This window comes from Cavia porcellus, unplaced genomic scaffold (assembly GCF_034190915.1).
Source record: "Cavia porcellus strain 051 isolate PalLab524CR breed Dunkin Hartley unplaced genomic scaffold, mCavPor4.1 scaffold_31, whole genome shotgun sequence".
NCBI classification, from domain to species: Eukaryota; Metazoa; Chordata; class Mammalia; order Rodentia; family Caviidae; genus Cavia; species Cavia porcellus.
In genome coordinates this window covers 25,869,899-25,884,082 of record NW_026947514.1, presented here as the reverse complement: position 1 = coordinate 25,884,082, position 14,184 = coordinate 25,869,899, and the positions used below count along the sequence as shown (strand labels likewise).

The window sequence follows — 14,184 nt, the reverse complement described above, 5'->3', positions numbered from 1 at the left end:
ATTGAATGCTACTTGCATGACACAGTAGCAAAAGTGGTCTAGATGTCACATGCCATGGCTCGCAGTTGGTTAGGTTGAATCAAAAAGTCCTGTGTGATGCCTTCCTTGTGTGTGCAGCTTACTGAAAGGAGCCTTCCTGTGGACAGGTGCTTGCAGAGAGAATGGGTGGCCTGGAGTTCTTGCTAATGGTGGCCACCTGGCTAGCAGGAAGCCTCAGAACTTCCTGTTGGCCCCTGGATATCTTGACTTGGATGTTGGTTCGCCAGGGGCCCAGCTAGTGTGCCCTTGCTAAGGAGCTCAGCCTCTTGGGGATTACATACTCAGTAGTTTTTGAATCTGCCCCGTGCTGGCTCAGCACACATGTGGGGTCAGGCCACTGCTAAGACACCTCAGCCTGGATTGCTCCACTAACCCAGGGCCAAATTGGGCACAGCTACCCCTGCCCTGGCCTACTCTCCTATTTCCAGTGGAACAGATAGTGCATCCTAGCAATGGCTCAGGAGTGGCGCCTGGCGGTCCTCTAGGTCACTGCTTCTCCCTCTCATCATCCCACACCTGTAACATTTCCAAGGGAAAGAAGTAAGACCAAGAGAACTTGTCTCTTCGTCTCTGTTCTTCTCCTTTCTGGGCTCCCACCCCAGCTCTGTTCTTATTGACCTTGTGCAAGATACTTAATTTTTCAAAGCTTCAGAGTCCTCATCTGTGAAATGGGACTCCTAATAAAGCCCCGTTCAAGATTGCTGGGAAGATACAGCCCACTCAGTGTGTACTTGATAAATGCCAGAGACCGTGATAAATGCCAGAGACCGTTGCCGTAGGTGGTGTCATTACCAGTAGTGATAAAAGCCTTTTCCACCATCATTTCTCTTCATCCACCGCTGAATTCCTTTGTCTGTCTCAGATTGTAATTTGCCTGTTTTGCATAAATCTGCATGCTGAATTATTTGGGCCTGACCTTCCAGTGTTGAAGGTAAAATTAATTAATGGAATGTCCTGCCACCGTGTGTAAACCTCCTATTAAGAGCGATGACATATCAAGTGCCTCATATTTTTAAACAAATCAACTTAGTCCCATTTCAATAGATGCCAGGCTCATCTGCAGACCAGCTCAGCGGCCCTGGGAGAAGGAGGAGGAGAGAGAGAGAAACAGGGAGAGAGAGGAGGCTGGCTAACAGGGAAGACGGAACTAGAGCCCACCCAAGGCCTGGGCTGTCTCCTATCCATTCTGGGTCTGGGACAGAGAGAAAGAAGGACCGGCCACTTCAGACCGCTCGGGACTAAAGCTCTGAGGAGACCACCATCGTTACAGAGGACTGTGCCTTCCAACCTCTGTGGTATACAGAGGGCACTGCGTACTTGCCTTTGTGTGCACAGAGTGAATACTCACTAGAGTCTCTTGCTAAGAGCTGAGGCAGAGACTGAGTCTCAGAGTGCCTCTTATTTGTGAAGGGTGTGTTCCAGAACCCCCCGTAGAAACCTGAAACCTTGGATGAGTTCAGATGCCTGAGTCTTTAGTATAAACCATGTTTTTCTGTATGCCCTGCAGCGTTGCCACGTTGCGTCACAAGCAGTCTGTCCTGACTTTTTGCCCTGCAGCCTACTTTACAGTGGTATTTTTATTTGGGGGCCATTATTAAATGAAATGAAGGTTGCTGGGACACTGAGCAGCAATACTGTGACAGCTGATTGAATAACTGGGCGACTACCAAGTGACCAATGGGTGGGTAGCAGATATAGTGTGGATACGCCAGGCAAAGGGATGATTCATAGGCTGGGCAAAACAGCTTGATTGCGTGAGATAGCATCATTACTCTGAATGTTGCACGATTTTAAGCTTAAGGTTTATTTCTGGTATTTTCCGCTTAATATTTTCAGACCTTGGTTGACCTTAGGTAACTAGAACCTTAGAAAGGGAAACTTCAGAGCAGGAGGGGACAAGTACAGATGACCTTCCACCCTCGAGGATGCCATTGGAACAAAGATGAGTTTGATGGACTTCCCATGGCTGTGACTTGCTTGTTATAGCAGCCATTGTTTGACCTGTCACTCCACTCCAAATGCAGGATTTTACCTTGAGTTGGATTTTCCTGGAGGGCCTGTCTAAGTTTGGGAGCATCTGTGTCTCACTTCCTGGGAGCAAGTGATTAGAGCAAGAGCCGGCAGCCTTTAATAACAGGCAGGGAGCCCTTGATGAACTGCAGCCTCTGCACAGCGTTGGCTAGATGTCTGCCCTCCCCAGGCAGCCGGAGTCTGTCTGACCAGGAGCGCCTGCGTGAGGAGTACCCACCACTCCTTCCCAGCCCAGGCTCCACCTGCAAGGTGTCCCCGGAGACCTCCTCTCCCAGGATCCCTGGGCGACCTGCTCCCAGGTAGCCACCGGCTGGCTGGATGAAAGATGAGCTGCCGAGTGACAGCAGCTGTGTCTGAAGTGGCCCCAGATCCTATAATTACATCTCCCTTTATTACCTCTCTAATGGCCCTCCAGGTCGGCAAAGATGATCATAAATTAACAGATTATGAACTCCACTTGCCACAAATTACGTGCTTTTTTTTTTTTTTTTTAAATTCTCGGAGTTCACGGTACCAGATCACTGGGGGATGGGAGCTCGGGTAGGGCCTGAGTGTTATTAGATCTGCCAGAGCAAGTAAAGCAGTTTTCCCGGGGCACAGAGCTCCTGGTGAGAAGCCTGGGAGCCAGGATTTTGCGAGGGCAGTGCCATGCCTACCCAGGGGACTTGCTGGCCCAAAATCCATAATCCTCAATGAAGAAGGAGAGGCCACCAGTGGGAATGGACCGTGCTTTCCTGAAGGGCAGGGAGGAGTGCTTCAGCTTCTTTGTTTGATTGGGTTTTTTTTCCCTTTGGTTTTTAAATTTAAAAAGGTAATGCTTCTAGTGAAGATACCAGACATAATGGGGTAAACATGAAATTAAAACTTCCAAATACACCCATCTGAGCATCTTTTTGGGAATTTCCTCCTGCATGTACAACCACTGTGTGTGGTTTTTTTGGTTTTTGGGTTTTTTGCTCCTTTTTGAGACAGTCTGGCTAAGTAGTTCAGGCTAGCTTTGAACTGTGTAGTCCAGATTGAACTCATAGTGATCGTCCTGCCTTAGCCTTCTCAGTGCTGGAGTACAGACAAATACTACCCCACCCAATTTAACACTGCTTACATCCACTTTGCTTCTTAATTAGATAAAGGAATAGCATGTACTGTGCACTAAGTGTTTGAAATGTTCCATGTGTGGGCTCATGTAAAGTGAACAACCCCATGAGGAAAATGCTATCATTGTTCCCATTGTAAAGATGAGCAAACTGAGGCTCAGGGCGTGGAACCACCCTGGATCATCTCAAGCAGTCCACAGAACAAAGATTCTGAGAGTCTGGCCCTGGAATCTGCTCCGAATGCCAGTGTCCTCCTCCTGCTGTTGGGTGTCTTTCTTTGCACACCCACAAGACAGTTCTATTTCATTCTTTCTGGTAGTTTCTAATGTGTTGTTTGCTTAACTTAAAAGTTGCATTTTATGTAATAATAATGACTCATCACATGAGTTATGTTTAGGTTGTTTTCTGCTTTGGATCACTTCAAACAGTGATCTAACACCAGCCTTTTGCATTTATCTTTTGCATACATTCTTTCTGGGAGCCATTCCTCACAGTGGCATTGCTAAATTGGAGGGTTATAGTTATGATTTATTTTTAAACATCTTAGGTGGCATCGACAGGATCCCAAAGTAGAGAAAAATGTGTGTGCAGATAGCTCGCCTTTATCCCTGTCCCCTCCCAGGCCCCACCTAGCGGGACCCACGTTTGGTTTTCGTTATTTTTTCCTGGCCTTCCTTTTTCACACGTATTAGAAAACATCGGGGTTATTTCAGTGTGTATCGAGGATGGCAAATCATAGCCTCCGCTTCCTTCCACAAGACAAGCAGCCTGTGTACGTGGATCAGCATGTGAGGGGATCAGAGCTCTTTCCAGGCGTCTTTCGAGAAGGTAGAGAGGAACTAGGGCTGAGCGCGGCGCTCACGCCAGCCTGGCAGAGGGGCTGGAGCCGCCTCCTGCAGTGGTGCATAGCCTCCCAAGTCCTGACCTCCCCACCCCACATTGCCACCACTGCAGGACATAGCAGCTCCCTGCTCCCACTCAGTCACGGGCAGAGGTGGCTGAGTGTGAGCCTGAGCCCAGGCAGCTAAGAGGCCCTAAGAATGCTTTGGACACACTGCTTGTCACCTGGAGGTCCGGATCTGTAGTATTTGTCCATTTCCTCCTTTGCGGCAAACACTGTCGGCCTTTTCTCAGGAGCAGCCTGACGTCCACTCTCCCCAGAGCTCAGGGCTAGGGCTGGCAGCTGCTCATCAGTGCCCACAATGAGTGCCTCTGTGCCAAGGCTGCCCTCCCTTCTCCTCTTGGGCGCTCAGTCCTTCGGTCCTCTCTCTGCAGAGCCTCCTTTGAGACACATCCAACTGTCACGTTCTCAGAGCCTTCTGTTCACCAAAGCTCTTCTTGCTGTCACAACTTTGTGCTGATTTGTGTCACTTGGTGACACAGGATGTGTTCTTCACTGTGTGCTCTTGAAAGCAGGTAGCAGTTCTGCTTGAACACACCCTGTGTCCCCAGTGCCCAGGTACTCACTAAACATGTTGATTGAAGGAGCAGAGGCATGCTGGTAGTTCTTGTAAAGGCAGTACCTGTGTGACTCACCTCATGAGATGGAGATCTTTTCTCCTGCATTTCCTGCCTCACCCTCCCTCTCTGGCACCTTCTGGTTCAGTTGTCTATTATTTTTACCACTGCCGCCCTCCTCCTCCATCTTCCTTCCCAGTCTGTCTGCTTTCACACCCCCTCCCCTCCCTGTGTGGTCCAGCACCTCCCCCCAGCCTCCCATGCCAGCTGATTGGTATCTGTTAATTAATGTCGCCCAAGGCCTCTCTCCAACTCAGAGGCCTGATAAGGGAAATTGGATGTCCATTTCTATCTATCTTTTATTACCTCCGGCTCCCCCGCCCCCCTGGGTGGCCATGCATCCTCTCCTATGCCAGGAATACGGACAGCAACACACACAGCCTAGCCCTGTGTCCCAGACTCTCCCCTTAGAACGAGCAGCTACCAGTGCTCACCTGTACCCACAGGTACCATCCTCCTAGCTCCTTGGTGGCTCATTTGGCTCATGTGTGGGTTCCAGCAACAGGGTCTGTGTTGTACAGGTGGGACCAGAACCATGGCGACTGCCTTAGGAAGGCGAGGGTAAGGGCTCCCAGGAACACAGAGCATTGGATGGAGAGTGTAGAGACAGACAGAGGACAGCAGCTGAGAGAGGGCACAGACCACAGCAGCAGCGTAGTGATACCCCTGAGCTTCGCCCATACCCGTGCTGAGGTCCAGTGGCACCACTGTACGCTGGGAACGCTGCTGAGGGCTGTGTGTCCGCCCCCTCTCATTTTGACCACATTCCTAGTCGGTGAAAGCAGCAGCCAGGCAGGTGGAGTGCTCTCTCATTTGCCCTCTTGTCAATCAAGTACGAAGCTAAATACACATACAATGCAATTCCAGTGTGTCACCATTTGTAATCATCTACGCAATCATCGTCTCAGGCAGACCTCACCGAGGCTCTCTTTGCCTCCAGTGTTATGTCCATTTCATGGATGAGGAGGGTAAGGTGTGGAGCAGTTGTCTGGTTTCTACAAGGTCAGGGGCTCAAGGCCAGCCGGGCAGCGTTTGCAGCACACTGATGAGTCAGTGTTATGACTCTGGCTCTTCCCCTCCCCCAGCCTCCTGCAAGCAGGAAGGGGAAACCCCAGCAATTCCCAGTTCTCAAAACAGAGCTGCTGGGTCATCATTAAGGGAGAGTGATGGCTGGAGGTGGTGTGGGGGATGTCCAGGTCTTGTTGGGAAAGGCTGCCCTGAGAGAAAGTGCCTGACCTGAGCTTTGCTGTCCCAGTGCGCCCTGGCTTCTATCCGCGGTGGCTGGGAATTCTGAGTCTTTCCTGGTTGGCCATGGGTATCTTAAAAACAGACTTAACAGAGGGAATCAGGTATCAATTAAAAGCATAAAGTGCCCTCCACTCTGGTTTGAGAGAGCCTGGAAACTCCGGGAGTGGAAGCGACCCCTGTATAACTGCCTCTTGATTGGACTATGAATTCAGTACCTCTTAAATTACAGAAGCATTTAATTAATCACCTCTCCAGACATTTGAAAAATACCCTGGACCTAACAATCACAGTGATAATAACAACTGTCAACACTGACTGAGCTCTTGTTATGTAAGTCTTTCATGTGAATTCAAGTCTGACTCATTCTCCAAGGGAAGAGCAGTGGTTTAGCAGCTACACAGGGAGGAGCACTGCCCACCTCCCTCCTGCCCTGGCCATCGTCCTGACTGCTGCTGCCCTCCTGCCCGCTCTCCCCACAGGCTTCTCCAATCTCTCGCTGGGGGACCAGATGAGCCTGCTGCAGAGCGCCTGGATGGAGATCCTCATCCTGGGCATCGTGTACCGCTCGCTGCCCTATGATGACAAGCTGGTGTATGCGGAGGACTACATCATGGACGAAGAGCACTCACGCCTGGCGGGGCTGCTGGAGCTCTACCGTGCCATCCTGCAGCTGGTGCGCAGGTACAAGAAGCTCAAGGTGGAGAAGGAGGAGTTTGTGACGCTCAAGGCCCTGGCTCTTGCCAACTCAGGTAAGGGCAGAGTTGGGCCTGCAGGAGGGAGGAGAGGGCAAGCTTCTGGTGGTCCAGGGAGCCCAGCAAGCCCATCGTTGACAGTGTGGAGACTGAAGCAGGGAGAGGTCTGGAGTCACACAGGTAAAAATGTTGGAGTTGGAACTCAAACCGAAGTCATCGAATTCCAAAGCAAATCTAAGCTTGCCCTTCCTTGCATCTTTCAGTCAAATTGCCTGGGTGTAAGGAAATAAATGATTCTCAGATAAATGGTTTAGTTTGGCATTAAAAAAAGGAGTATTTAGGCCAGAGATGCAGCTCAGTGACACAAGTGCCTACCTGGCAAGCACAAGGTCCTGAGTTCGATTTCTGGTACCAAAGGAAAAAAAAAAAAAAGCATTCACTCCATTTGTTAAGCACCCACCAACTTCTGGCTACACAGTCTGAGGTGTGGGGCTGGGTGGGAACTGAGTGAGTGAACTTGCGTGTATGCCCACGCAGCTTCCGTGAGGTTTAGGGCACTCATGCTGGGGATGCAGGAGAGAAATGCAGAGTCCTTGCCCGAGAGCGCAGGTTAGACTTGCACTCATGTGGCAGTGAATTGCCCAGGTTTGGGTCAGATTAATTCAAGTTTAAATTCTGTCTCTGACACTAGTGCTAAGATCTTGGTCAGCTTGGTGCCCTTGAGTGTGATGGGGATATTCTGAGTGTTAAAGATCAATCAAAGACAAAGTCCTCAGCCCATAGGACTGAGGACCAGCCTAGAGGAAATGCTCCATATCATTGTTGTAAGTGTTTGAGGAAACACAGTATTATCAGCAGATGGAAGAGACACACACAGGGCACCCGGCTGTTTTGGTCCACCTTACTGCACTGACAGTCCCAGGAGAGTTCAGGAAATCCCTCAGCAGCTGACAAAGCCAGAGAGTCACCCTAACATGGTGCATGCGGGGGACACTGTTGACGCCTCACTTGTCCCCTTCACCATCTGGTCCTCCCACCCCCAGCCTCTGAATTTTGCTGCTGGCAACTCACAGCTCACCCTTTGCCTGGCTGGCCCTCTAATACTGTTCTCTGGCTCTGTCAGCCAGTGAGGACATGCGTGGGGGAGCAGATGCCTGGAGCAGAGCTCTGCGTGGATCGGGCCTCACTGTCCCTGAGTTTCCTGCCTCCTCACCTCCTTCCTCTTGATTGAACACTCAGCCTCCTCCAGGGCCTGGACTCAAATCTCTGTCTCAGGCTGTGCTCTTGGGGAATCTGGCTCAGCAGCACACAGAAGCTTTGTTTTGTTCAATTGGTTTTTTTTGAGGAGGGGGGTGGTTTCAGGGAATCAAAACTCAGGACCTCATGCTTGCCAGGCAGGAGCCGCACCACTGCGCTAAATCCCCAGCCCCTGTCCAATTGCTTTTTATAAATAAACAAACAAACAAACAAATAAATAAATAAATGCAAAATGATAAATCACATACTTGTGGAGAGATCATTTATACTTTCAGAATCTAGAATTGAAAACTAATGCTATGTCTTGGGGTTTACCCCCACTTTATGTATAGTTATAGATCTACCGAGTAACAGCAGATAGTGTACAGAATTCCATATTTTACCCCATCCCCAGTACAGTTTCCTCTCAACATCTTGCAGTAGTGGAATAACTTGTTATTTAGTGAACCAGTATTGATGCATTATTCTTAACTAAAGTGAATAGTTGCTGTTAGGACTCACTCTGTGTTGCACCCATCTGGTTTTAAAAAGTGTAATGCCACTTTGCCACCATTACACAGCACAGCAGAGCGTCACGTGCCTGTGCTTCTTGTCTTCAGAGGGAAGCATTTTAGCCAGCTCTGCATTTTAGGGTAGCATAAAGCGTGGACTTTATGGTCAGCCAAACCTGGGTTCAAATCCCGCTTCTGCCACCTTCTTGCTAAGTGTCAGGCAATCTGACCTTCCTGAGCATAAGTGCCCTCATCTTTGAAACGGGGAGAGTAACTGCTCATTATAGAGAAAAATACGCAGCGATGCACCTAAAGCACCGGGCATAGTGCCTGCCCGTTCTCTCTTCTTTGTTCTTGGAGCATCTTGTGGCTCTGCCAGGCCTGTGTGGGAAGCCTGAGGGAGGGGCAGTTGGATGGAGCCCAGGCCTTTGGGGAGAACATGGGCACAGCCAGAGCTAAAGCCAGTGCCCCCAGTAGGGCTGTGGTGTAGAGGGCTTTGGTGGGGTGAGCCCTAGCTGGGCAGGAGCATCCTAAAGCAAGAGGACTCAGCAGGCCTGGAAGAGGGAGAGAAAGCTCTGGAGACAGTCATTCAGCTAGAGGCAGGACCTGGGTTAGAGCAGCCCAGGCGGGGGGTGCGGTGTGTGGCTAGAAGAGCAGTTTGGGATGCTGAGAAGGTCATGGTGAGATGGAGTCAGCACAGGGAGCCAGGAGAGCTCGTGGGGGTGAGGCCTGACCCAGGCAGCCAGTGGAGAGAGAGTCAGGGAGCAGTTTGGGAGACCACTGAGGGCTCATAGGGATACTGAGGACTGTGATCTGTGTCCCTGATGAGGCTGAGTAGATAGAGTGACCCAGGTGAGTCCACCAACTTGGGGCAGAAGAGGCCAGGCAGAGGCGAAGCTCCTGGAGACTGGCTGCAGCCCCAGACCTTGGCCCTTGGGAGCCTGCTGGCCGCTGTTCACCCTGCATCCCAGCCATCTCCAGACCCCTCTGACAGCAGAAAAATTCATAGCCATTGATTTTGTAATTAACAGTTTATCAATGCCATCAATACAGACTTGCTGATGGATTGTGAAGAAATTAATCTTGCAGTGTTATTTTATTTCATTTTCGGTCGAAGGCACCTGCCAATTTCAGCCTCCTTGGGGAGAGTGGGGGTGGGGGGCAGGGGGACTGGCCAGAGCCAGGGAGTGTGCATGGCCAGGGCCAGCCTTGCAGGGCCAGCTGCGTTTTGAGTGCGAGCAGTAAATGGCAGAACGTAGCCCTGTTTTTTGTTTCAGCTGGCAAAGGTGTCTTCACTGGGTTGGCAGCAGGGAGCAAAAAAAAAGTAGAAGACACTGGGGTCTAGGACCAGTATCATCCCTGTCCTGCAAGGATATTACCCTCTCACCGAGTCCCCACAACAGTAATAGTGTGTAACGTTTACAGAGTGCTTATTTTAACCTTCCATTGCCACCTTTAAAAAGTATGCTTGTATTCACTGCATTTTGCAGATAAGGAAGCAAGCTCAGATAGACTAAGCAACTTGGCTAAAGTCACACAGCATCTCTAAACGTTTATTTCCTACTCAAGAGGAAGAGACAGGACCCTGGGAGGTATGGGCTTAATGAGAGAGGGTCCCTGGAGTCAGTCAGTTGGTGTAGCTACCCTTGGCAATCTATGATCTCAGCCAACCAAGAAGGTTTTAAAAAGTCTGGCTTTCATGGCATTCTGGCAGTTTGCGTTCCTGATGACTTGCCCAGAGCTCACAGCTCCCCCTCCCTGCCGCCTCTGGCAGAGTCTCATGTTGCAGTTCAGAATGAACTCAGGTCCCTCAGGAAAGGTCAGAAGAAGTCTTCTTAGTGTCCCCCGGTGGTGGCATCCTGGAGATTCTCTTAACTTTTGTTGGGTTCAGACACCACTGCAACCCACTGCTTTACCTCTCTGTTCTTAGGAGATTTCAGTGAATTTCCTTCAGACCCATTCATGGCCAGAGTTAAAGCCCTCCCCGATACATGCACTTCCACATTCCCGGGGATGGAACCCAGGGCCTAACATATGCCAGGCAAGTGCTTGCTCTATTCTGCTTCCCGAGGTGGTAGAGAAGGCCCAGGAGCTCTGTCATACAGCTAGCAAGTGAGGGAGACCAGAGTCCATCTGTCAGGCTCAGGGACCACCTGCACAGTTCTGCCCAGGGGCCACTTCTCCTTGGTAGACTGTTGGGAAATGTCCTCCCTAGCGAGTCCTTCCTTGGGTCTGAGCCCCCAGTCTGTCCTCGGCCTCAGTGACCTCCCTTCGCTTGGCTCTGCTCTGTAAAGTGAGGGTTCAGAAGCAGCCCCACTTGCCAGCTAATCTCTGCCCCTCATTACTGGTCAGCACTGATGCCCACTTTGTGCCCACAGATTCCATGTACATCGAGGACCTGGAGGCCGTGCAGAAGCTGCAGGACCTGCTGCATGAGGCGCTGCAGGACTACGAGCTGAGCCAGCGCCACGAGGAACCGAGGAGGACCGGCAAGCTGCTGCTGACGCTGCCCCTGCTGCGACAGACGGCCGCCAAGGCCGTGCAGCACTTCTACAGCGTCAAGCTGCAGGGCAAGGTGCCCATGCACAAACTCTTCCTGGAGATGCTGGAGGCCAAAGTCTGATGGCCCAGCACCCAGACCTACAGATGGACCAGTGTGGAGACTCACTGCCTCCAGCCTCGACCTCCGGCCCCTGTATGGTCCCAGAGCGAGGAACTTCCTGCCTCCTGACTATGTGTGCAGACTCCTGGGTACAGGGGGTGGGGGCAGGGATGGGGGCAGGGCGTGGGGCTCATCTGTCACCAATTTTTCCTTTGGTACATTTTTCCTTTTCCATGGGTTGTGCTGAGACCTGGGCTGGGGCTGACTCCCCTTGACACTGGAGACCATTGGAGGAAGTGCCCCCTACCCCACCAGACCACCAGGAGGCAGCATGTGTTTCCTGACCCATCCCTGGTCTGCAGCCTTGGTGGGCTGTTGTGTGCACCAGACTCTGGCAACTCATTGGGGCACCACCTGGGGTTGTCCTTCCACAGAGGGCAGGTCCTCAGGGGTTTGGCAGCTCCTTCAGGGATTCTGCCTGCCCCAAGGTCCTCTGGGATCCTCGAGGCCCCAAGACTGCACATTCTGCAGTCCTCATGGGTCCATCCCCTTCTCAGCCGCACACATGCAGAGCTCCCGTGTTTCCCTGGGTACCCGCCCCTTGGTGCTGTCCTGCTTGCACCCCTCTGCTGCACCAGGGTCTCCCTGTTCTCCTCCAAGAAGCCCTCCCCCACCTCAGGGCTTATTCAGGGCTTCCACCAGCCATGGAGTATCTGCGCCTGGAGACACAGATGTGCTGGCTCAGAGAAGAGTGGACTGGGTCCGGTCCCCAGAAAACCTGGGGCCTGTTGGAAATTCCAGGACCTGGCCCCATCTAGGGGCACATGGAGGCTCTTGCTTGAGGCCAGCAGTCCTCGAAAGGTCCCAGCAGGACAGAAGAGGCCCTAACCATTCCATGCCAAGCACAGAGAGATCTGGCCACAGAGTAGGGTGCAGGGGAACTCTGGAGAGGGAGTCCAGAGAAGTCTAGCCTTCCCAGTGCTTCTTGGCCTCTGGTTCAGTAGGATCTGGTACCCTGGGAAGGGCAGGACATTGGCTTAGTGAGAAAAAGTGAGGAGACTCCCTCTGCAACCCGAAGAAGCAGGGCACACCTTGGGAGAAGGAAGTGTGCTAAGGAAGTGTGGTGGTAGCTCTCCAGGCAGCCTTGGCAGGGTCCCCAGTCTCCAGCTTCTCCATAGTCACTACCGAACTGCCCACTGAGCATTCTGTGTCACAGGAGAGCCCTCAGCCCAGGTGCAGGGGACAGTTGCTCACCCACTGTAGGGGCAGCTCTGAACTCCCCATCGGTGCTCATGGGTTGGCAGCATGGAGGATCCTGGAGAACAAGGGGGTTCTGTCTGAGATGGCAAGTGTCCGGCCACCTTCTGTGGTGGGGATCTAAATGGCTGGGCTTGAGTCCCCAGAGAGACTGGCAGCTTGCGCCTGGCCCTGAGACAGTGAGCTCCTCCCAGGCTGTCCATAGGACAGTCTGGGCTTCTGCTGGGCTTCACCAAGGTTGTTCCAAGAGGTCCTCTCCTTCTACCTGTGGAAAACCTGAGATCTGAGTCACTAGATGAGTCAACACTGGAGTCACCAATGCCTCATCCTGTAGCTGTCCACACTGCCCCTTGGCTCTGATCCGGTAGTCAGATGTATTCAAGGAAAAAGCATCTTGGGGAACCCAGGGTAAACCTCAAGTCTCATGTAATCTTGAGGGCTGGTTCTGAAGAATCTTGGTGAGAGAAGTTGGGGTGAATTCTGTGCCCGTCACTGCATTGTGCTCCCCCAGGAAGGGGCAGAGGGTGGCATTTCCCATTGCATTATGTGGTATCACTTTGTGCCCGAGTGTTGCCCTTCAGCACCAGCATGGACTTGGGCACAGCTGGCTTTTGGGAACAGCAGGTGGGTCTTCCTGAGGAGTGGTGGGGAGTCCTGTGTGTGTCAGCTTTGCCTCCCTGGACTTGATGTTTCCCCACGTTAGAGCCCTTTCTGCCAGTTGGGGCTTGGTTTCCTGAGTTGGAACTGTGGCAGGCAGCAGGAGAGCTGCCAGCACCATTGGGAACTCCGTACTGTGGGGGAGGACCTGGTTCCGACTTGCTGGGTCCACTGGGCACCACAAGAACAGAGGTCAGCTGTGTAGTGGGAAGCCCGGTGGGGGCCTCCATTGGGAGTGTAGGGCTCTGACCTCATGGGGGTGGGAGGAGAGTGGAAGACCTCACACCCCCAAACAACAGAACCCAGATTTACCCCCCTATTCTGCCATATCTGAAAATTCTGTAAAGCAGCAACATCACTTTTCATTTGTACACTCATGATGCAGGTCATTTGAAACAAACCAGGAAATAAAACATAAATCCAACCACAGCAGAGGTGGTGCTGGCTGGGTTTTGTTTGGTTCCCTTACCCCTGTCCTTCCTAAGGCTCCAGGTGGCTTTATTACATGTGCATTGGAGACTGTGGCCATACATGTGGATGCAGTGATGGTTTTCCAGGCCATAATTCGGGTAAGCGACTTGTTGACAAGGCCTAGGAGGTGGTAGCAGGGGCTGAGGAACAGGCCTGTCTGTGCTGGGGCACCTTCCTTCCAGACTCTCCTCCCCAGGGCAGAGAGGAGAAGCGATAAAGGCTATGGTGGCAAAGTTGAAAAGGCCCAGGATCCGTGCCCACAGAACAGCACCAAAGAAAAGCACTATGTGGAAAGATGGCTTTATTTTGTAATGATGTTACAGCTGGAATGGCTTCTTGAGATGTATATATTTTTTAAATGGCAGTCCTGTGTTGCCGTGTCACCTCTATGTATTTCTACCCTGTGTATGTTCTCCCAAGGACCCCTGTAAATCACATGCCCTAGGGTTCTTCCATCCTGGTTCCATCCCGGTCCCATGTATCTGGAATCTAATAAACAAGGAAAGGCCTGTTGGACAGTTTCTTCACGCAACATCTTTCCAGGCCCGCTGTCCTCTGGACAGCACTGCCCCTCCGGTGTGAGGCTGAAACTAGACCAGGCTGTTGCTTGGAGAAGCCACAGCCTCCAGCTTGTCAGAGTGAGCGGGTCACATGGACATGATCAATCACTGCTTGCCTAGAATGTGCAAGGCCCTGGGTTCAATCCCCAGCACTGCAAACTAACAACAAAACTGGTCATCAGGAAAATGGAGAAGTAGGGTCCAGGACCAGGTCTGAGAGGCCCCCCTAATGCTCTTTTTTGTTTTGTTTTTGGTCCTTTTGAGACA

At 51.7% G+C, this 14,184-nt stretch overlaps 1 protein-coding gene across 5 annotated transcripts in view; it reads left to right on the top strand.

The window, feature by feature from the left end:
* Positions 1 to 13,866, top strand: part of Esrrb (estrogen related receptor beta) — a 160,895-nt gene extending 147,029 nt beyond the window's left edge. For all 5 annotated transcript variants that reach the window (XM_013155363.2, XM_003472321.4, XM_063241521.1 and 2 more), the window contains 2 exons: positions 6,410 to 6,679; positions 10,749 to 13,866. In XM_013155363.2, coding sequence (XP_013010817.1) covers positions 6,410 to 6,679; positions 10,749 to 10,993 — 515 coding nt within the window. In that variant the 3' untranslated portion in view covers positions 10,994 to 13,866. The remainder of the gene's footprint in view (positions 1 to 6,409; positions 6,680 to 10,748) is intronic.
* Positions 13,867 to 14,184: the final 318 nt, after the last annotated feature.